General features: G+C 35.3%; 2 protein-coding genes and 1 long non-coding RNA gene across 8 annotated transcripts; 2 read left to right on the plus strand and 1 right to left on the minus strand.

Moving 5' to 3' along the window:
• Positions 1 to 1,743: 1,743 nt before the first annotated feature.
• Positions 1,744 to 12,113, minus strand: LOC143304866 (omega-amidase NIT2-A-like). Of its 2 annotated transcripts, none has more exons than XM_076627341.1 (6): positions 12,026 to 12,113; positions 7,964 to 8,223; positions 3,327 to 3,511; positions 2,757 to 2,925; positions 2,249 to 2,482; positions 1,744 to 2,097 (listed from the first exon to the last, which is right to left on the minus strand). In XM_076627341.1, the coding sequence occupies exons 3-5, from the start codon at positions 3,408 to 3,410 to the stop codon at positions 2,349 to 2,351; spliced, it is 387 nt and encodes a 128-aa protein (XP_076483456.1). In that variant the 5' UTR covers positions 3,411 to 3,511; positions 7,964 to 8,223; positions 12,026 to 12,113; the 3' UTR covers positions 1,744 to 2,097; positions 2,249 to 2,348. The 2 variants fall into 2 exon arrangements, with proteins under 2 accessions (XP_076483456.1, XP_076483457.1); XM_076627342.1 differs by having other exon boundaries at positions 1,744 to 2,100.
• Positions 6,434 to 7,391, plus strand: LOC143304868 (venom serine protease Bi-VSP-like). The gene is made up of 3 exons (XM_076627343.1): positions 6,434 to 6,659; positions 6,731 to 6,885; positions 7,214 to 7,391. The coding sequence occupies exons 2-3, from the start codon at positions 6,754 to 6,756 to the stop codon at positions 7,367 to 7,369; spliced, it is 288 nt and encodes a 95-aa protein (XP_076483458.1). The 5' UTR covers positions 6,434 to 6,659; positions 6,731 to 6,753; the 3' UTR covers positions 7,370 to 7,391.
• LOC143304869 (uncharacterized) lies at positions 8,203 to 11,282 on the plus strand. Of its 5 annotated transcripts, none has more exons than XR_013061508.1 (8): positions 8,203 to 8,710; positions 8,923 to 9,018; positions 9,095 to 9,373; positions 9,449 to 9,717; positions 9,801 to 9,897; positions 10,060 to 10,164; positions 10,242 to 10,668; positions 10,813 to 11,282. It is a non-coding gene; the product is annotated as an uncharacterized LOC143304869 (long non-coding RNA). The 5 variants fall into 5 exon arrangements; XR_013061509.1 differs by having other exon boundaries at positions 10,597 to 10,668; XR_013061506.1 differs by having other exon boundaries at positions 10,242 to 11,282.
• Positions 12,114 to 24,324: the final 12,211 nt, after the last annotated feature.

Here is a 24,324-nt window from a genome sequence, read left to right on the forward strand (position 1 = left end):
AATTTTGTTAAGTGCAATCCTTATTTCTGATAACTTACTTTTATTAGATAATTCTTGTGAATCTTCTACTACATCTTCCATATCATTTTGAGTGCGGCTTCTACCTTCAGTAAATTTAATATCTTGAACCGTATCATTAATTTCAATAGCTCTTTCGGTATCAAGTAAATCGCACTTATTATTTAATATACCTTTTGAATTGACTTCTGTCTCTGTAGTTTCTTCTTTTGTATCTTCTTCGAGTTTTCTTCGTTCTTCTAATCCACCCTTCTCATTTTCTAGGATCTTCCTTGTTGTTACGCCGCCTAAAACATCTGCACGCCAGCCCGCGCCAGCTCGCGCCACCGGACAACAACCAGCCTGCGTAACGTCACTTCGACCCTCAATAAACCTAAGGACCCACCATAACTTTCACTTCCCTGTATTGTTTCGCCATGTGTCTTCAATCCGTTTGTCTTGAAGAATTTCTAAAGCTTAAAAATATTCTCGAAACACAGTCGGTTTTTAGAGAGGTCCTTGGGTTTATTAGGCGTACTTAAAACACGGAGAAAGCGGGTATGCACCCATTAGGAAAATCCGAATAGCCCTCTAATAAAACAAGCTATGTTTTCCTCACGCACACAGTCATCTATCCACCACGATGGTAGGAGACTTCCTACTCATCCCTTCGAGCAGTAGTGCAGGTCATGACCAATCGACACCGCGGTTCGTTACCCTCACTTTTCCTAACGAAAGTGGGAACAACGAATCCGCGTTCTTTAGGCACAGGGGCACACCCACACCGAACTTTTCTTCCGTATTAGAAAAAGAGCGACAGACAGTCTAAAAACTAACGCCTAACGCGGCAGTCTACACATAGCGCGAGAGTCGCATACTTCACGAAAATCTTTTGTCGGTTCTCGGTGTTGTCGAACATACATCTTCTCTCCTAAATATATTATAGTGCTAAGTCCATTAATACATTAATTTCCATTATAAGAGCCCTGCTCTAGCGTACATATCTATCACATCTTCGTGCGACAAGTTGTTAACTATGTATTTCTCTACGTCAGTGTAATCTAAGTGTTGGAAATATATAATTTATAATTCAGTGAATCACAGTGTTATACAAACTCAATCACCCCTATTATCTCAACGGAAATCAGTCGCTGCTTTCAATCTTAAATTGTTGCTGACAATCTTAAATAGTATGCCTCATATTTTTAAAATATAAAATTATATACTATGTTATTCTATAATGTATTATGTACAGTTATATATATATATATATATATATATATATATATATATATATATAATAATTCTATATTGAAAAAAATATGAAATTAACATGATATATACATTACTACATAAGTTATATATAAAATATGTATATTATACCCTTGCCTACTGACTGATATGAATTTCTTTCGGTCTCGAATGCGTTAAAAGAGAGCGCAAAGAAGTCGAAATTACTTATTGTAATTAGTAAAACGACCTGAGAGGCAGACAGATACAAGAAAGAAGGAATATTATATTAGCGGCATTATCATGTTTTTGCTCTCTTTAATTCTTTCATCGAGACAGACAATCTACAGGTATTAATCGACCAATTTCTCCAAGCTGATAACTTCGAATTGATGTTTATATATAAGAAGTGTCGTTAAACGATACGTAATTGCCTTTTGATCGTAAATTTTACTATCAAGGGGTCTTTTATGTATGCGTAATCATTGTGAATTATAACAATTTATGTGATCGATATTAAAGGTGTTTAAAAGCATGTATTTTTTTCTATATTATTATTCTCCTATATTATTATCCTATATTATTATAGCATTCCTATATTATTATAATATCCAATTACATGTTGATACACAAGATATACAGATTATTATTTATAACGTTTTAGTTTTCTTAATTGAGTCATTCATTTTACAAATGATAAGAAATTAGTAATAATTCACAAAAAAAGGATATCGTAGTAGAAATATTATAAAAAAACATTTTCTGTTTTAGTGTAGAGTTACTCCTTCTTACAGACAGTGTCGTACAAATCTGTACGTCTCTGAGAAAATGTAGGTATCCGAGCCCTTACTTCCTCAACAACTTTTAGATCTGCTAGAAAAAAGAAACATACGAAATAATAAGTAATGCTTACTAATAAATTCAACAAATACAAAGGAAGATGGCTAAATCGATAAATTAACGAGACTAAAAATTAATTACATCATGGATCTCTCGCTTTTAATTTTAAGCTGTAAATTACCGATATCGGTGACTGCCATATTCTCTTGAGTTTACAAATCGTAAAGAATCTTTCCTCAGGGATTGGTCAACTGTGTATGTCCCCATGCGACGTAACTTGCTTAAGGAACACGAGCCGGTGATATGCAGGCAACGTATAATTGATTATCATTCGCTCTGGAACGCTGAAGTAATGACCAGTGCAGTGGTCCAGTGGTCATATTGAATGCCGCTGGATATATCAGCATTTGGCAACCTAACCCAGAGAAGCAGGAAATATGAAGCCACCGAATACCAATTAACTTCGTAGTTGCACGGTTCACATTCCATCATTTCTGAATATGCGAGGACAGTCCTCTTATTGTGCTTTTAATTCTTTTATTTGTTTCATTTTCAGCAAATATACTGGTTTTTTAAATTAAGCTTCTTTTTATACAGAGTTACAGATTATATTAATTTTATATAGAATATATTTAAGAAAGATATTTAATTTTTTGCTAGTTAAGTATTGATCGATTAAGTTACTGTACCTTTGTTCCGATAAATGCGTGCCATTTCCTCGAATCTAATATCATAGCAAATGCCAATACCTATTTTGCAGCCCTTCACATCGAACGTCGTTAGGGAGTTACCAGGACTGAGTGAATCACTCTCTCGAAAAGTAATCTTATTAGGAATGTCGATGTCGAATAGATGTACCTAATAACATAAAAATGTGGTCGCTAATTATATTGCTGCAACTTTTGTAATTTAATATCAAAGTTACCAACTCCTAAACTTTAATTATTTTTTATTTAATAACTGACAGCGTTTTTATCACTTTCTTCTATTAAAAAATCTTATCATTTAATAATGTTTAAAAAGGAGAAAAAATAAGTATAATAATATTTTAAGTATGTGAAAAATTTATACAACAACAAACACATTACAACAAAAATGGGCGTTTCCCGTATCATAACGTATTTTATAAACCGTAAATTATAGAATTGGTTATAGTATACGTATGTACATATGTATATTCCTAAATTATTCCTAGATAGAGTCACTTTCTTCACCCCGATATTTTCAAATTCAAAGCCATAAAGGAATATATTACTTACCTTTCGGTGTCTTGCTATCAAAGTTCCATCGGGACCCCAAATAGTACAGGTATTGTACAATTTATCGCCCTCTATTTCAGGCATCGTACCACCAACTACATAGATGTTGTTTTCTTTAGCTGCGTTCGATGAAGCAACGCTCGTTTCACCATCAGGAATACTCTCGCCGTATTTAGGAAAGTACTCTGCATTGCAATATTTCAATTAATGAAAAATAACTGTCTTTTGTTCCAACCATAAATTAAATTGAAATGTTTGTCAGTTTTTTATTTTCTAAATTATCAAAATAACCAAGTTTTATATTTCGACTTAATTAAATATGCAATTTCTTAGCTAATAGTATATATAATAAATTGTTTCTACAGGTTCAAAATGAAAAATGAATATTTAGAAATATTTAATTACGACAATGCTATTTGTGTTAGCATCAGTGGCTTGTTACTCAACGACTTTGCTAGTATAAGTACCCAATTATTAGTATCTTAAAAAATATATTTATACAAAAATCACGATAATCATGAAAATGGGGAAATCCTATATTCTCGAATCAATTCACAATTTATTTTGTATATTAATTAGATTCCGCGCTCATCAGTACGTACTCACTGGCGACATCGAGAAAATGTATCGGCAATTCCTCGTACGACCAGAGGATCGGAAATATCAAAGGATATTATGGCGCAGCGCGAGTGGAGAAACAGAAACATATGAGCTTAACACCGTAATACTCTTATCATAGAAATAGAAGCAGTCCTCAATTCCCGCCCGCTAACTCCTATCTCCACCGATCCAAATGATCTCCTAGCCCTCACTCCCGGACATTTCCTCATTGGCGATTCATTAATGTGCTTACGTGATCGAGATTTCAGAGACATTCCATCGAACCGACTCTCCAAATGGCAGCATATCCAACAGCTTAAACAACATTTTTGGAACCGCTGGCATAAGGAGTATTTGAACGAGCTAACCAACCGCAATAAATGGAGCAAGGGTGGACACAGCATCCAAAAGGGCACAATCGTCATCCTCAGAGAGGACAACGTTCCCTCCATGCATTGGCCTCTGGGCCGAGTTATCAAGGTTCATCCAGGCGCCGATGGTGTCATCCGGACAGCTACAGTTCAGACGGCAAAGAGCATTTTGGATCGGGGCGTCAAAAGGCTTGTCCCACTGCCAATTCAACCCGATCTCGAGAAACCCGAACAACTAGCCACCGAGACGAAATAAGATGGGAACTTCAACCACACCTCGCTAGTTTGATCGGTACCCTCTCAACGGGGGGAGAATGTTACGCCATGCGGCTTACCATAGGTCATATTCTTAACTATCGATAGCGCCACTATAATGTCGCAGACGGATCGTCGCGTCTGCCCGGCAAACAAACATTGTAGTGGCAAGCGCGTGGTTCATTAAGCAGGGCGACTTCCAGAAACGTCGACTCGTGGCCCGTATTTTACCTCGCAGTAAAAGAATGTGGCGTGATCCGAACGTAGTGGGGGTCGCCTTCCAGAAAAAACGAAAAAAATCGAAAGGCGTTCAGAACTTTTCGAGAAGTCGAACCGTCAACACATGTGGTATGTCGCGCATTACTTATCAACCAAAACGCAGTTACATTTTTTTTGTTCCATTTATATCTTTCTAGTTAATAAGTTGTTGAAATAAACATTAATTTATTTGTGTTAATTCTGTGGAATTTCATTGAACTACCCTTATTATCATAATCGAAATAAGGGGATCGATCAGTTCGTGGCGTCGATTATTTAATCGTAACGGGAACTTACAACTCTCGTTGACGTGCTATCTCGCGATCGCGTCTCTCCGCGAACGGTCGAAACAAAATGATTCACTAAAAACTGTCCTGAATTCCTAAGAATTTATTTACCGCAAAACTGACAATGTGTTTATTTAAAAAATGAGGTTGAAGGTAGTCCTTTTCTTTCATTTCATTCATTTTCATTTTCTTCCTTAAGTATGGCTAACACAATATCTAATCAATTAAAATTTTATATTTTCACGTGAAAAGTTTCTTTAGATAATTATTATCAACATGTTGACTAACTCTTACGGATTAATACGTGTCTGTAGGGCAATCCGGTGGACTTGATCGGCTTTTTACTTCGAAAGTTGAGTAATCGGTGTCGCTTTCTTACGCATCTTTGAACTGTATAAATGTTTTAAAATTGTTTGATCCAGAATGTACGTACCACACCGGACAATCAAGAAGGCACGTTTTATGTCTTTCTTTCCGATTAATAATAAGCCATTTACTGCAAAGAATGAACTTTAAAGGCATTAAACAGCACATCAATGTACATTTCAATTAGACTAAATAATAATGCTATGATTTCATCGGTAGTAACTTTACTTATTAACTTGAATTATTTCTTTCTTTTACTTCATGTTAGGAAGAGTATCTTTTTGCTTGAAATAAAAAATTGATATAGGAGTAATAATATAGATAGAGATCAAAAACTGTTAGGGCAGAAATTACACGTTTGAACTTTATAGTTCAGTATAGTTCAAATAGAAATTATATAGAATTATTTAATAATTTGTATTCCACTGGAATAAAAATTTAATTTCTGTCTTTATCAAATCTCTATTTCAGAGTATTTGTACGTATGTACTTATCGTCTGCTGTATGATCGAATATCGAATAGGTAATAATCGTTGTTACTCGTTATGTGAGAAAAAATTATGTATATTCACAACTATGACTATTGCATTTTAGGCGCTTGGCCATGGATCGCTGCATTAAGTTTTCGTAATCCCCGAAACCCAGACAAACCACTATGGAAGTACGGAGGTTCCCTGATAACGGCTAGGCATGTTTTGACCGCAGCACATTGTGCACATATGGATGGAATAGAAAACATACACAATCATAATATTGCCATTCTTAGATTGGTGGAGGAGGTGCCATTTTCGAGTAAGTCCTCAAATATATATATATATATATATATATATATATTATATATATATATATATTATATATATATTATATATATATATATATATATATATATATATATATATATATTATATATATATATATTATATATATATTATATATATATATATATATATATATATATATAGGCTATTGAGTATTACTGAAGTATCATATCCTGAAATTTCTTACTGTACACATATATTGTGTCATAAAGCGTGTACAATTCTTTCTCATACTTTTGGTCATTCGTTTCCTGCATTTTCATTTATTCTTTTATTTTTCAGGGTACGTATATCCCATTTGTACGAAAGAGCCCCTACGAAAGAGCAACTTCGTCGGCTATAACCCCCTTGTTGCTGGATGGGGAGCATTAAGATATAGTAAGTGATATCAATTTTATAATAAAATTAAACAGTTCCAGTCTTAAATATCTTTCTTATTTTCTTCGTAGGACGACCACGACGTAATGCATTAATGGAAGTACAAATGCCAGTGATTAAGAACGCCGAATGCAAAATAGCTTATTCCAAATTTCCTAATGCACCTGATATCACTGATGGTATAATATGCGCCGAACATGCTCAAGGTGGAGAGGATTCTTGTACGGTAATTAAGTTACAGAGTTACTACAAACTATACGGTATCTGAAGACACGTCAATTTGAATTAACATCAAATCGACGTCTTAAACATTAGAAATAATAGATAAACACAATTTAATAGTTTTGCCCACTTCTCACACCTCATTATGGTATTTAGTCTAATTTCCTTCTAATCTTAGTTTTGTTCAAAATACATATAACATGTACATTATAAATTGGAGTATTTCTATACACAAATCAATAGAAGATTATTACTGTATATAAGTATAATTTCAATACAATTCGATCGATATATTTCAGTATCTTTGATTAAAAATTTAACGATCCTTTCAGGCTGACCGCGGCGGACCACTGCTGATACAACATGAATTAACCTCGTATTTAATAGGTATTGTGTCTTACGCTTATAAGTGCGGCACAGCTGGCTATCCCAGCGTTTACACTAGGGTCACATCGTACCTTGACTTCATTCTCCAAGCGATGGAATAATATGATATTACTGTTCCATAAATATCATTGTATAAAAAACGTAAAGTTGGATTTTCTTATTGTGGAGATAAGAAACAGCTCAAATTTACATTGTTTTGTACGTTACAAATTATAGGCTTAAAATGTACGAAATGTAACTTTGAAACGACACTAATTTTTTACGCACGATAAACCTCCACGACTTAGGTATGTAAAGATGATAAACGTATATTAATTCTATTAATTTGGTAATAATAAACCAACTTTCTGAGAAGTTCTGTAAATTTCGTTTCTGTTGTATCAAGAGAATAATGGAATATTCCACTTAGATCGTATACTTCTTGTATGTACATACAAAATTTTCCGGCTAATCTAAAACACTTCATAAGATAGAGAGCTTCTGGAAATTCGGACACAGAGAGTGCATAAAATACAAGATAACTCTCGTGTCTTTCAAAATTATTTTTTATTCGCTAAAAGCGTCCTGTGTATTCATGCAATCACATGCAACCTCGAAACTTCACTTATTTTTTATCACTTTCCAATTCAATACACTGTTTCTGCATTTTTGACTATATGTAAGAGAAATTTCCATTCAGCCAAAGGTGTACTTACAGATTATAGATTCCTATACGACTCTCGGTAAAAATTTATCCGCACTCCAGATAGTTAAAACTTCTGTCGACCATATTGATCCATCTGCACTCTTCGTATGACGTCAATATCTGTTCAGTGCTGCTGCGTAGGTTTCATTGTGTTACGTCAATTCGTTTGTGACCGTTGCGCGAGTAATGGCGCTTTGCAATGGCGATTTGCAGGAAAACGGTGCAGGATGCTGTGATTCGTTTCTTGTGGTCGGAGGTTATGTTTGATGCCTATATTTATCAAAGATTTAATGCACATTATGGAGAAAGTGTTTTGTCACGAAGTGTGTTTGAATGGGCACAAAAGTTCAAAGAAGATCGCACAAGTGTTATGAAAAAACAGCTGGACGCCCGTCCACATCCACGATGACAACATTGAACGTGCTCATGAACTTATGCTCTATGGAATAGACGAGTGACGCTGGATAATGTGGCAAATCATTTGCAAATCAGCCACGGCTCTGCTTATGCAATAGTGCACGACAGATTTGGGTTTTAAAAAGTTTGTGCGAGATGGATGCCGAGAAAGCTGATGAAAAGGTGAAGACGACGATGCATTCGTGGTTCGCAGCTCAGCCCAAAACATTTTTTAACGAGAAAATACGAAGGTCCTTCAGCAAATGGACAAAGTGTATACAGAAATTGAGTGATTATGTCAAAAAATGATGTATGTCTTTTTTGACAATTGCTTAAAATAAATTCTACACCGACAGAGAGGGTAACTTTTTACTCACCCTCGTAAGACACTTAAATTTCCAATCTATTATGATGAATAAAAGAGTTTATACTATTAAATCTAATTGTATTTTGTTGCATGAGAGTACACGTGTATGTGATGTACATTACCTTTATATCCCCTTGAACGCTTCAATATTGCGCATATATACTATATTTTGTGCAGCTTCTATAAAATTTTGTATGTTTGTTTAGGCTGTTAATCGAGAGGCTGGAGTACAAAGAAGTGGCACAATGATGTGGGCTGATGACATTTATAATTATCAAGGAATCACCCCTACATTCGCTCAGGTATATATCGTTGACTATAATGTATTTAACATATATGATTGTTAGAATATTAATAATTAATTTTTAATTCTATCAGAATTTTAATGAAACTGTCCCTTGGGAAGGAAGAACTGATACCTTGATATCAGGGTTTGTACATCCTATATATACGACAAATTTTAGAACATTATATAACGAAGAACCAGATCGTCGTGGCCATGTGATGTGAATAAAAGGACTTGAATTTGATGATATTTTTATAATGTTAGATAACATAACTAAGTATCTTCACAGTAAGATAGGATGACATGGTTTACATGATCTTAATGTTGTTCACTTGAGTGATGATATTATAAGGAAAAGTGTAATATCACAGGTAGGATGATTCATAATTTAGAACTACTAACTCATGTATGTATTAAAAATTAAAGAAATATATTAAATTTTATAGGATATTTATGTTTAGTAACCAGTAATTCAGAGATTGGTATTCATGGTTACTATAACGAGGCTGTAGAAACGCACCCTTTCTTCTTTGCAAATGGTCCTGTATTTATGTCTAAGCCGAAACTGGAACCTCTGAATAATTTAGATTTATTCTTGTTATTTTCTAAAATACTTATCTACAGTATACCATAAGGAATGATACCGTATCACACCTAATCAAGTGCCTTAAGAAACATCAACAGGATATCACAGTAATCCCTTATCGACTGATATGTAAGTAAAAGTTATGTGTCATTGTTATACACAGTTATGTGTTAGTGTTATACACAGTTATTTATCATTTTCTATTAATTCAGTTGTAGCCACTACAATATCTATGACACCGGTAGTAATTATAAGATCAATAATGATGTTCTATAAGAGGAAATGATGATTAGGAACAAAAACTTACAGGTAAGTCAAAGTATATGTTATTTGCCATTTGAAAAGAAAGTTACTAACTTAGAATTTTTTGATAAATAACAATTGTGCAAAATATATTGGATTTCAAATTTGTCAAAAATTGAAATTTAAGAAGCATTGTAATAATATAACATTAATATTTTGATTTTTCAGGAGATATCATGCGGTGGATGGATAATATGTAAAAAATATTAAGCAGTATATGAATTTTCATATTGCGTAGAGATAACAAAATGAATTTTAAAAAATGTCGACATGGTAATAAGAAATAGCATCATGACAAAGAATATATAAACACAGTTTCATTTTTTATAAATAAAAATTTGTTGTTCCAGATTTTGAAATATAGTGAAACGTTTAATTAGTATCTTAATATCTTTAAATAATTATTATTTTAGAATCAATTGTAATTGTATCATACGTACTTTTGAATTCGTGCAAGAACATATGTAATTTTGAAGTAGTTATTATTAGGAAATTGTTAGACGCGAACAGTATGCGAAAAGTTAGTATGCAGTGTAATAATTATCAATCAAAACACAAGAATTAAATTCTTGAGGAAAAAATTTCCGGAATTTCTTATTTAGATGATTATAAAGAAATCCATAATAAAAAGGAGCTGCTTTCTAATACTTCTCTTCCTTGTAATGCCTACGTTAATAATAACGAGGTTCGACTTTTTGTTTTTAGAGGGATACTGGAAAATTTGAAAGTACAGTACCATTGGGAAGAAAATCACGATATTGAAAACGATATTTGCAAGTAAATTTCCAAAAAATCTGTTTTCAAATTTTCGCTTTCTATTTCACATTAAAAGAAAGGGCTGCCTTCTTTCTCTGCAAGACAAAACAAACATTCTGAATCTCGTATCAATGAATGATGTCAATAAGTTATTTTTCTTTTCAGATTGAACAATATTCCAGATTTATTCATAATTTCATACTACGCGAAGAATAGACTTTCATGGGTATATAAAGGAAATATTAAGTATAGGAAAACTCTTTTTCGTTGTAGGTGACATATGCTTCACGGTTGAACACAAGTATTTTTGAACACATATAAGTGAAAAAGTACTCTTATGGAGAAAAAGAATTGATACCTTCGATTGACATTAGATAATGTATATAAACTTATGAACAATCACTATCGGTTTGTATTTTAGGTGCACACGCAGATTTGTTGGAGTTCTTATAAAATGTACATCCTGTACGAACGTTTTATTCTTCCAAATTTTACGATACTATGTCTCATATAATAACTATATGGATTAAACGTAATATAAATGATCCGAAAATAGACTCGAACGACATTAATTGTCTTTCTATTTATACCAATATCGAAAATACAAGTAAAGCTGAAGCAATAGTATGCAAGAATGGACTATTTATTATTTTAAACCAAATCATAGCATATTCAGAATGCACAGTATTATCATGAAATGACGAGTTTTATGTTAATTCCGACTGATTACAATACCTTTCTTTGAACGAAGAATTTCGACAACAATTTAACGAAATAAAGAATGCTTGAAAATTAGCGAACGAAGAAAATAGAAAACGCGCTAACGAAATGGAAATATTAAGTAGAAACCTCTCTCGTGTTAAACTACCACAAATAAACGTAAAATCAACTGAATTCGGTTCTATGATGACTGACGATGACGATAATATATCAGTATTAAAACACGATACTAATCCACCTCCACCTATGCCACAAAAGCCACCAACATATGTCCAACCATCCAATCCAACAGCTGCAAACTCTGGAAATCTAAAAGCTGTTTAGTATCTCCGATACTAAACGGAGAAAACAATATAAGTGTAGAAGATTTTATTCGTGAAATAAAAGAAATGAGAATGATGTGTAGCGAACAAACGTTATTATTAAAAATGATCAAAATAGAGAAAATTGTAGAAAAAGCCGCAATGACAATCCGCAATATCCATATTAACGAATTCGAAACTCTGTACGAAGGATTAAGACGTAACGTAGCTACTCAAGCATCAGTAAGAGAACACCAAGATCAGTTAAGAGTGATAAAGCAAGGAATAACCGAAAGCGTGCAAAATTATAACATTAGATTTCGACGTGTTTTCAACAAACTTCAATACAGCATTACCAATGAATATAAAGACGAACTAACTCGATGAGCGATGAACGATCGACTATACATGGTTTCTGTGATTGACTATGTAAGAGGCCTTCGTTCAGAAATAGGACACGTGCTATTGGCTAATCCCCCCCCCCCAAACATCATCGATGCAGAAAAAAAGGCAATGGACGTGGAAAAATACTTTCGCGAAGACAACGCTCGCAGACGGATGACACGACAAACAACCACTCCACCATCTTATCGTAACCAGACGTCTCGTCCAGTAGGTAACCGCTTCACGATTACAAGTAACATGAATAACAAAACTCCACCCACACAAAACATTCAACCAAGAATGAATAATTTTACAAAGCTTGAAAATCGACCATTAAACGAAAGGCCACAAACGAAATGTTTCAAATGCAATCGATTGGGACACCTTGCCAATCAATGCCAAAATTTTCGAATACCGCCTCAAACAAAAGCCCCCCCCAGGAATAAACCACATTCAAGAACAATCAGAATTAACAATGCTACCTCAGGAAGATTATCCACAATACGACTACAATTACCAGGACGACGAGGATTGCGATTTTTCGTTGACTCGGGAGCAGGAATCAACTTGCTTAAACGAGGATGCTACCCAGGAAGAACAATAATACCAGACACATAGAAATTCTCCATGGAACATTCCAAATACGAATCCAATTCCAAAATTAAACTAAATTTATTCAACAAAGAGATAGAATTTTCCTTAGTAGATGATAATTTCCCTATCATAGAAGACGGCATATTAGGCTTACCCGGTTTAAATCAATATCGATTCGAACTCTCCAATAAAACATTAAAATTAGATAATAATACTCTTCTGCTGCAGCAAGAACCAACTCTCGCATCGGGAGAAATCGTTCAAAAAATTGTATACTTCGACGGAAAGCCAACGCCAGTATGCTTTATCAATGGTGGTAAGTTTTCAGTCCAAATTTCTAACATTATTGAAAATATAAACACTGTAGATCAAATCGAAAAATTCAAATCTTTGATTCGACTATCGCACATAGAAAAACCTCTTAGAGAACCTATGTAGTATTTTCGTCTGTACCTACTTAAATTATATTTATCTTATTTTCCTTTAAGCATTCGTGAACGTAGTGGTAATGAACTTCAATGTGTTTAGAATTTTTTGTGAAATTTCCGTACTTTGCTATACTTATCACTCCAGAGTTATCGTCATAAATTTTTACAGGGTTATTGTCTAGATTTACATTGAAGACCTTCATAATTTCTCTAATAGACATTAATTCACTCACCGCTTCCGATAGAGCTACATACTCTGCATACGTCCAGGCTTTTGTCACACACCTTTGTTTTTTAGATTTCCAACCGATTACATTTCCACACAATTTAATTACATATCCAGAAGTAGATTTTCTATCTAAATGATCTCCTGCCCAATCAGCGTCCACATAACAATCTATCGTTTCACACTTTTCATTCCTTTTCTAATGTAACCTTAAATCTTTAATATTAAATATTTCAATATTTCGGTACAAATATTTCAATATTCGCAAAGCATATTTAAAATGTGTCTCGCTACAACAATCTTGAAATCTACTTAAGATAATTCACACTATAACTTATATTGGGTCTGGTATTTGTACTAATATACAGCAATGCACCAATTAAGTTCTTGTATCCAATGTCATTTCTATTTATCTCAGCGTTTTCAATTTTTAAATTTGTTTCCGTTGGTGTACAGTACAATTTGCTGTTTTGTAATTTATATTTGTTCGCTAATGATTCAATGTATTTCGTTTGGCTTAGTTTCATTTCATTTTTTATATAATCATACTCTATATTTATTCCAAAATATTCTTTTACTTCACTTAAATCTTTCATTTTAAATTTATCAGGTAATAGCTTCTTTACATTTTGTATCTTTTTTTTGTTTTTACTACAGATTAACAAATCGTCTACATATATTAGCAAATAAACAACATTTTCCCCCTCTCCATGAGTATATAGGCACAACTCTATGTTATTCTTCTTAAAATCCAATGTCGTCACATACCTATCAAAACACTCATACCAGTCCCTCGGACTTTCTTTTAACCCATAATGCGCTTTCGATAATTTACAAACTCTATTCGTTCCGTCTGCATATCCCTTTGCTTGATTTACATATACCTCCGAACTTACTTCGCCATTTAAAAAGGCAGTTTTTACATCCATTTGCTCAATGATTAATCCATTTTGACAACAATATGATAGAAGAGAAGAGAATATATGTCATCAACGACTACGTTTCTTTGTTGAAATCCTCTTACCACTAATCTAGCCTTATACCTGTCATCTGATTTTCTCGTGTAAACCCATTTTACATCTAATACTTCTTTGCCTTTTACCCTCTCTACCAATTTCCAAGTTTTGTTTTTATAGAGACACTCTATTTCTTTATCCATAGCCTGTTTCCAATCTTCACTATTTTCACAACAAATCGCCTCCTCAAATGTACAAAGGATATCTACTCTACAATAATTTGCGTGAATCTCACTACTGTTTTCCTTTTCTGGATACCTTACTGGAGTTTTCTTATTACGTGTAGATCTCCTAGGAATCTTTAAGCTTTCAGAACTATTATCATTTTCATCTTCTCTACTTTCTAACTCTTCCTTATTCATGCTGTCCAATAAATAATTATCTTTACTATCATCGCTAACTGCATCGAATGAATTCTCCTCAAAACCGATACATTTTTTGTCTGTTTCTACGACCTCTACATGTCGCTACTGTTATTTTTACACCTAATAGGACTCTCTAACCTACTTCACTATATCCTAACAGAATTCCCATATCTGCCTTCTTATCCCATTTGGAAACTCTTTTTTGTTCTGGCCTTCTTACAAAAACTTTACTTCCATATAGATACAAATTTTCAACACTTGGTTTTCTCTCGAAGAATATTTCAAAAGGTGTCTTTCTCTCTGCAGTGTTTGCTAGTCTTCGATTTTTCAAGTACACCGCTGTACATACTATTTCCGGTCAGTACTTTTTATGTACTTTCGCTTCCGTTAACAAGCAACGCGCCATGTCCATCACTGTTCTATTATACCTTTCCGCTGTCCCGTTTAATTCATGTACGTAGGTTGGACAATTATTTATTATGATACCTTTATCCCTAGCAAATTTATAAATTCGATTGTTTAAGTATTCTCTTCCATTATCGCATCTTAATATTTTTAACATCTTGCCCGTTAAGTTCTCAACTTCATTTACAAACTGTACGAGAGAATGAAAGACCTTATCTTTTGATTTTATACAATAGATCCTAGCTATTTTACTATAATCATCGATAAATAAAATAAAATATTTCTCTTCATTTAATCCGGTAGTCTTAAAGATACCGCACACGTCCGTATGAATAATTTCCATTATCTCCCTAGCCCGAGTTCGATTATTTTTGAAAGATAAATTATGAATTTTCCTTTCTATATACACCTTACATTTCAACAATTCCTTTTCAAATTTATTCGGTATGCCTGTCACTAGCTGCTCTTTACTTGCCCAAAATATTTAAGTATCTAAAATTTACGTGTCCTAGCATCCTATGCCATCTTTCCTTTTTACTCATCACTACGTTCGCCACTGTTTACTAAGTGCTTCTTCCTTTCAATATACTTTTCATTTTATATGTACCATTCTCTTTGACCGCTAAAGCTGTAAGTTTATTGTTCTCATCTATTATTTTTGCAATATTTCCTTTTGAAATAACCATATTATTATTATCCGTTAACTTGCCGAAACTAATCAAGTTTGCGGACATCACATAAAAAACTTTATTCATATTTATTTTATTTCGTTTTTCAAATGCTTCAAAATAGCTTATAACATTTCATTCTTTTGTTGCCTTTATCGATCTATTATCGCCCAAATATATATTTACCGGTTCTTTAAGGTCGATAGATTTATCAAAATAATTTACATCGTTAATAATGTGATCGGTACAGCCGCTATCTAATAGGCATGTTATTTCGTTACCACTTATCTCGTTCATCTCGCTGCTGTGTGCTGCGTGCGCTGTTGCCATCCATGTGCCTGCTCCTGAGTTGCCATATTCGCTCGTGCCGGCTGCTGATTGACGATGGAAGTTTCCACGCTCCCTGTTCGTATTGCCTTTGTTTCCTCTTCCTCTGCTGCGACCACGTGTTGACCCACGCCGATAACTGTTACTGCTTCCCACTTGGACGCCATTTTGACACTCTCATGCAAAATATCCCACTCTTCCACATTTGAAGCATCCTTCCTTTTTTGCAGCAAAGGCATTAGTTTTCATTTCTCCTCGATTAAACTTATCTTTCTTTTCCGCTATTTTTATTTTATTCTTCACACACGCTACCGTTTGTTTCTCTTCTTTCACTGCATCTATTATATCCGCTATGTAGCTATACTCTTCGGGTAACGTATTGTTTTCGCACGTTCGCGGGGAGACGCGATCTCGAAGATGCGCGCCAACGGGAGTCGTAAATTCCCGTTACGATTTGCTAATCGACGCCGCGAATCGCTCGATCCCTTATTTCGTTTAGGATGATAAGGGTAGTTAAATGAAGGATAACGCTGTTGCTAACAGGTTATTATATATTTTCACAAACCAACAACTTCGGTGTAACACAAAATGAATATTTGTTATGAGATGACTACGAATGAGTGCGACCTGAGTCTCTAGACGGATTATCGCGTATACTGATGGATTTGTCGACTCAATGTATTCGAATTGCTGACCGCTTGACGAGATGCTTGATTGAGACTGACTGATCTTCGGGTGTAAACCCGGTCGAAGAATGTTGACTGTTCGAAGGATGTAAAATCAGTGATGTTCGGAGACGATGCTGTGGCGGAGGAAAGCTAAGGATGGGTGTGTCTAGCGCACGGGACCATCGGATTTGTTGGTGACGATTTTGACTAAGGGAGTGAGGGAAATAGTCTTCGTTGTTAATTGGTTAAACGAAGGGTCTTAACCGCCCTCGAGAGAAAGTGGTTCGTGGGAGGAAAGTTGCATCATACGTGAGAAAAACCAACTTTCCCTTGTCAAGCCGTAGTAGACAAAGGTCTTTAGAAATGCTTTGGAAACAGACGTTTGTTCAGTTTGAAGGACCTCGACTAGGAAATTCCTAAGATTTATGGAAGATACTTGAGACTATTGAGGGTACGCAGTGAGTATCCGAAAACATCTGGTTGCCATCTTGCCCGCGGTGTGTAGCCTGGGCTGGGTAGAGTGTTACGCGACGTAACACGTATTTATCATGTAATTCAGCTTTTCCCTCTCACTCACTTTTGCGCGTGCACCTTTTAATTCATTTATTAATTTTTCAAGATCGCTAAAAAACGATGCTGAATCACTGTATTTATCAAGACTTATCTTCTCCAATCTCCTTCTGCACACGATTTAGTGCCGTCGATTCTTTCAAGTACACTTCGTCGAACTTTTTCATTATTTCATACGCTGTTTTTTCTTCCCTAATATATTCTAATTGTCTATTTGAGAAGGCACTGTAAATTATATTTATCGCCTTCAGATCCTTTTTATCCCAGTCTGGATTGTCTGTTTCAGTCTTCACTCTAGTTATAACAATATCACATTCTTTATATCTCAGAAACATTGTTATTCTTTTCTTCCACATACCGTAACCCTCACCATCAAATATCGATAGCATAATTTCCGATCTCTCCATTTTAATTGATTTCCTATTCTTTACTCAAGCGTTCCTACGTGCTTGAAGTATTTTTTCTTTTATTTTATATTCTTTGAACGTTTCTTCCCTTACTAAACTCGCAAGACTAAAAACCACGCACTAAATAGCTTGCAAAACTAGTAACCACGCTCTGCTACCATGTTAAGGTATAGAGAGGATTCGAAAATACAAATAGTTTACTTTATTTCGCACACAACAGCTATACATATATATATATTACACTCTGAAGACTTCGATAACCTTCTTGCACGCACGCTTGTTGTCAACCACCTCCTCTAGATTCTCCTAACAGCCTCCAATCGTCTTTTGTCTCTACTGAGACCTGGACGCCCTCTGACGCTTACACACACATTCACGTGTACAGTGTAAATGTATCATCTACCTAACAAGATCATCAACGTAAAATCCTACCGTCCTCCCGAACATCATAAAACCGAAATAAATAAACAGATGACTGAAATGTTAAACAAAGAGATTATAGAACCCTCCGACTCTCCCTATAACTCTCCTGTCTGGGTCGTTCCAAAGAATATCGACGCATCAGGGAAACAAAAGTGGCGAGTAGTGATTGACTTTAGGAAGTTAAACGAACTAACAGACCAAGACGCGTATCCACTACCTGACATTGACGATATACTATCACAGCTAGGAAATGAGAAATATTTCTCCTCTTTAGACTTATCCTCAGGGTTCCATCAAATACCCATGGACGAGAATTCAAAGAAATACACTACATTTAGCACACCACAAGAACACTTCCACTATAATAGAATGCCATTCGGGCTCAAGAACGCACCTGCTACCTTTCAAAGAATGATGGATACCACGTTAAGAGGTTTGATTAACAATCATTGTTTCGTTTATCTCGATGATATCATTATATTCGAGCAATCGATAGAAGAACATACTAAAAACTTAGTCATTATATTCCAAAGACTCGGGAAAGTAGGCCTAAGAATACAACCAGATAAATGTGAATTCTTAAAGCCCGAATTAGAATATCTAGGACATGTAGTGACAGCAGATGGAGTAAAACCTAACCCTAAAAAGATAGAAGCAGTAAAGAATTTCAAACTACCAAAAAATCCTACAGATGTAAAATCATTCCTTGGGCTAGCTGGATACTATAGAAAATTTATTAGAAACTTCTCTAAAATTGCCAAACCTCAATCTATTTTTAAAGAAGGACATTTAGTATTAATTCATAACGATCATAAAGAACACAAGATAGATACTGAATGGCCAGGGCCATACACCATTGAAAAAGTGAAAAACCCCTTATTATGAAATAATAGTAAATCACTCGATTAGGAAAATACATGGTAACCGTATTAAACCTTACTTTCCAGGACGATCTTCACCTTCTTCATAGTTAGCTAAGCTAAACGTTATACCCCTTAATGGTAGTTCTATATATCAAGAAAAATTAGCTCATGCATACTTATATAGCGAATCTGTAAACGTAATTATAGGTTTAGACATTAAGGATATATATGCAAAACTCAGCGAAATTAAAAGATTTAGACTAATGTTAACAGAACATTTTATGTGAATGCCCGTATTCCAATGAAATGATTACACGCGCTCGCAAAAGAAATTTAGACAATGTAATCATGCATATTAAATTTATGACACACACTTGTTACCGAAGAGGGTCATTGAATTTTGTTGGATCCATTTCTAGAAGTCTATTTGTAACTCTGGATAACGATAATTTAGAATTAATGAATAAAAATATAGATAAATTTTTTGATGAAAACAATAACTTAAAAACCAATATAACTTACAAAACAAATTTCAAAACTATAGCTTTACCCTTAACTGACAGTCTAGAAGAAATCCTAACAAAAATTGAAAACGCTCCAAAAATCATTAATAATGTATAATCGTATAGAATGCACCTCAATCAAATTTCCAACAAAGTAAACTCTCTTAATTATGAACATAGAATTAGAAGTCTTAAGAAATAGGAACCAAGTGTCTTATAAATTATTAGTTATATTGATCTAGCATTACTAGGAACATATGTATATTTAACAAAATAGGATTATTCGATATTATAAGCAAATGCCTACCTTCCAAATTATGTATTCGCGTATTATGTTGTAAAACCAAAGAAAAAAAAAAGACACAGGTATAAGCAATATCTCTAGACCAATAGAGACACCTAGCGCACCTTTAAATACATATTCCACACCTGAAATACAACCATTACGAGAATTACCTGAGGACACCAATTCAGTCATCCTCGAAGCAAGGCATGTAAGATTCCAAAAGGGCATACAAAAGGAGGCACTACACCGAAAATAAGAGTCTGGAGGACCAGCCGCACTCTAACACTGGGGGAATGTAACGTCAACAAATATCTCCAACCGATTCAGGAAACCTGAACCGCCTTGCACACGACACCGACTCCCAAAATAAAGGATTATGAATTCGGCACGTAGGCATAAGATAAACGAACATCTAGAAGGGCTGGTTCTTGATCGAGGCTTCAGTCTTTCGGTAACAGTTTAATCGCACACTTGTAATCCTATTATAGAATAGAGGTATCTCGAACTCTGGTTCAAGAACCCAACATTTTTTTATTATTATTTTCCCATTACTTTTACGTGACAAGCAAAGCGTAACGATAAACAAACTCCGGGCAAAACAATGTTGCCGCTACGTGCAATCGTCAACCGAGGTTGAATTTAAAGTTTTCGATACTCCCCCGAGTATAAATAAAAGAACACGATCGTTAAGACAGTTAGTATCGAACATTCTTATAGCGAATTAATATCGAACGAACGTAAGCATTACCTTGTATACACATATCGAGCAACACTAAGCGAACGACGACTAATTCTGTACTGCAAATAATTTTAAATACATTTGACTACACTAAGTATCAACTCGTCTGGTCATTAATCAACAACGCGTTTAATCGTCCTCCACATACATGTTGTATAAGCTACTATGTGTATATTTATTTATGTTTCCCATAGTACAGACGTATTCCTTATTTTATTGTAGCTGTGTAATTTCAGTAGTCTTGCATAAAGGACATCTGTTTTGTTGCAATTGTATCAGCTATTAATTGTAATACTTGAAGCGTTTGTATCTAATCGTCATGCATCTGTGGTGGCACTCGACCATGGAACTTTCCAACGGCTTCGCGACACAAAGCGCTATACCTTCAAAGCGTAAGGCCGACACGCCTAATGTACCATTGATATCCCTACAGTTCTTTCGCCGAATATTCGGAAGAATGCATACGCGGCAACCGTTGCGGACATCTAATAAACGCGTGCGTAGTGGAGATATCGAGGGGCAACAAAGAAAAGAATCCATTTGGTTTCGAATCAAAGATTCGTTCTGCCCCGAGCTGCGGAGTGCGAAAGGTTAAGCGTCATAGCGAAGCAAACACAATTAGAGATACGTGATTATTGACTCTTGATAGTTAATCGTTAATCGTTAATTGTTGTTCATCGTTAATCGTTAATTGTTTTTGATCGTTCATCGTTAATCGTTAATTGTTGTTGACAGTTAATCGTTAGTCGTTAATTGTTGATCATAAATTGTTGACTGTTGATTGTTAATAATTTAATTAACTTTTTTGTTGAACATCAAGAGTATTTCTTGTGGGCACCTTCACCCACTATCCACCTCACATCGTTATTCTACATACGGAAGGCAAGATTGATATCAAGTTCGAAGGACAGACCGCAGAAGTCTGGTCTCTGCTATTACCACGAGACCTTTCGAGACCGCGCAAGGAAGTGCCGGGCCCCTTGCAACTGGACCCAGTGAAACGAGACCAGCCGTCCGTAAACGCGGCATGTGGCGATGGCTTTAGTATCCCGTCGCATTTTCGTGACGGACAGGGCACCAAGGATCTCTTTCCTTGTGAACACCGGTGTCAATATAAGCGTATACCCGTGCAACAAACTACGCGGATCCGCGAACAAAGATACGTACGAGCTGTTCGCGGCGAATCGAGTGGTCGAAGCAAACCGAAAACGCCTTTCGCGAGTCAAAACGCATCGTCTCTGACGCCACAATGTTAGTGTCACGACCGGCATACTTCAAATCCGATGGACTGACGATGGAGATAAAGATGTGGCGGCACTCGGCGACAATCGGCGGCAATATCGCTGAAGTGTCTAATGAACCATCAACATCCCAACGGTCCTTCCGCCGAAGGTTCTAGAAGAAACAGCACGTGGCAACGGTCGCGGACGCCTAGCAAATGCAAATGCATGGTGGGGATGTTGAGGGATGACAAAAGGAAGTAATCGGATTCGATCGAAAGTCAAATCATAAGAGCTTCAGTCATGGAAAGTCACGCCTAGGGTTTGGAAGTGGATTGTAAAGTGAATTGTTGTTAGAAAAAAAATAAAGTTTCTTTTTTTTATTTACACCTCAAATTTCTTTTTTTATTTTGTTATTTTACGTGACATTAGCGCATCCGGTATCGGCAACAGCGCGTGAACGACAAATGGCAGCCGCTAGGATTTGTTACAAAATCTTTGTCTCCCGTGCGATTAATTCTGTATTTAGAATAATTTTAAATATATTTGACAATATCAAGTATCAACTCGTCACGTCATTATTTAAATCATCCACCACAAATCCAAAAACAGAATAAGGAAAACAGAGAAACGAACAAATAGAAAATTAAGTTGCTAACATGTTTTTCTATAATAATATTTTAACATCAATATTGTAATACGCAATGTGTTACGCCGCCTAAAACATCTGCACGCCAGCCCGCGCGACCGGACAACAACCGACCTGCGTAACGTCACTTCGACCCTCAATAAACCTAAGGACCCACCATAACTTTCACTTCCCTGTATTGTTTCGCCATGTGTCTTCAATCCGTTTGTCTTGAAGAATTTCTAAAGCTTAAAAATATTCTCGAAACACAGTCGGTTTTTAGAGAGGTCCTTGGGTTTATTAGTCGCACTTAAAACACGGAGAAAGCGGGTATGCACCCATTAGGAAAATCCGAATAGCCCTGTAATAAAACAAGCTAGGTTTTTCTCACGCACACAGTCATCTATCCACCACGATGGTAGGAGACTCCCTACTCATCCCTTCGAGCAGTAGTGCAGGTCATGACCAATCGACACCGCGGTTCGTTACCCTCACTTTTCCTAACGAAAGTGGGAACAACGAATCCGCGTTCTTTAGGCACAGGGGCACACCCACACCGAACTTTTCTTCCGTATTAGAAAAAGAGCGACAGACAGTGTAAAAACTAACGCCTAACGCGGCAGTCTACACATAGCGCGAGAGTCGCATACTTCACGCAAATCTTTTGTCGGTTCTCGGTGTTGTCGAACACACATCTTCTCTCCTAAATATACTATAGTGCTAAGTCCATTAATACATTAATTTCCATTATAAGAGCCCTGCTCTAGCGTACATATCTATCGCATCTTCGTGCGACAAGTTGTTAACTATTTATTTCTCTACGTCAGTGTAATCTAAGTGTTGGAAATATATAATTTATAATTCTGTGAATCACAGTGCTATACAAACTCAATCACCCCTATTATCTCAACGGAAATCAGGGGATCGATCAATTCGTGGTGTCGATTGCTATAATCGTAACGGGGATTTACGACCCCCGTTGACGTCTCTCCTCGCGATTACGTCACCCCGCAATTGGTCGAAATTTACACAATGTGAAAATGAAAAAATTGGAAGCAACCGAACTACGGATGAAACTAAATCACTTCGCTGCTTGTAAAGATAACTTTTAGTGTTATAAACATAAGTCAAGTAGCAAAGAGCATAAATTGAATTTACCCAAACTCTTCTTGAAGTCTGACAAAATGATTCTTTATTTTGTCAAAAAAATCTTTACGTATTTTCCATTGCCATTCGTCGCTTTTTTCAGTGGCGTGTTTATCGCTACGTCGAAACTCCGTCGGGTAGCAGTTAATTTCATTTAAAGTAGAAAACTATTCAGAAACGTGTATACGTTACACAGCAACAAACCAGTCGCCCTGTTATTACCTCGTTCTCAACAGTTCAAATTTCAGGGACAACCGACTACTTAGTATCGACCCAGTACGTCATATTTACTCGCCAAAAGTATTGTAAACGAAAATTGTAACCAGACGTGCCGTTAGTAACTACCATTTTTCGCGAAACTTCTTTTTCATTTGGCGGAAATTTAAACAAACCCCGAAACACCGTGGCGTTTTGCAACTGTCTTTAATCCTTTAAGATAAAAAAGATTGACGCAAAATTTTGACGGGATGAAATTTCACGATATATTCAGGTGAAACGATGCGAAATTAGAGCGAAGCTTATAATGGGAATATAGTTTGCTTGTCTGTTGTCATAAAATGAGATATGCAGAATATATTAAAAAATAGAGTATATGTAATACGAAACTTTATATTATTCATGTTATTATGGACAATATATCACAATATGTTCATATATTTAAATCTCATCTGAAAAAGATTATTGTATGTAGAACACAGTTTAACTGTATTTTGAATTCTTGTTTATCAGATCACAATTGATAAGTTGATATTAGGATGATTATCCTCATTTGAAACAATTTTGTGACTG

The sequence above is a fragment of the Bombus vancouverensis genome, unplaced genomic scaffold (genome assembly GCF_051014615.1).
Source record: "Bombus vancouverensis nearcticus unplaced genomic scaffold, iyBomVanc1_principal scaffold0060, whole genome shotgun sequence".
Taxonomy (NCBI): Eukaryota; Metazoa; Arthropoda; class Insecta; order Hymenoptera; family Apidae; genus Bombus; species Bombus vancouverensis.

Coding starts and splice junctions, on each gene's coding strand:
- LOC143304866 (XM_076627341.1), bottom strand. CDS start 3,410: ATGCCTGAAATAGAGGGCGATAAATTGTACAATACCTGTACTATTTGG. Junction 2,926..3,326: donor TGATAGCAAGACACCGAAAG/GTAAGTAATATA, acceptor TTATGTTATTAG/GTACATCTATTCGACATCGA. Junction 2,483..2,756: donor ACGCATTTATCGGAACAAAG/GTACAGTAACTT, acceptor TCTCTGGGTTAG/GTTGCCAAATGCTGATATAT.
- LOC143304868 (XM_076627343.1), top strand. CDS start 6,754: ATGGAAGTACAAATGCCAGTGATTAAGAACGCCGAATGCAAAATAGCT. Junction 6,886..7,213: donor GTGGAGAGGATTCTTGTACG/GTAATTAAGTTA, acceptor CGATCCTTTCAG/GCTGACCGCGGCGGACCACT.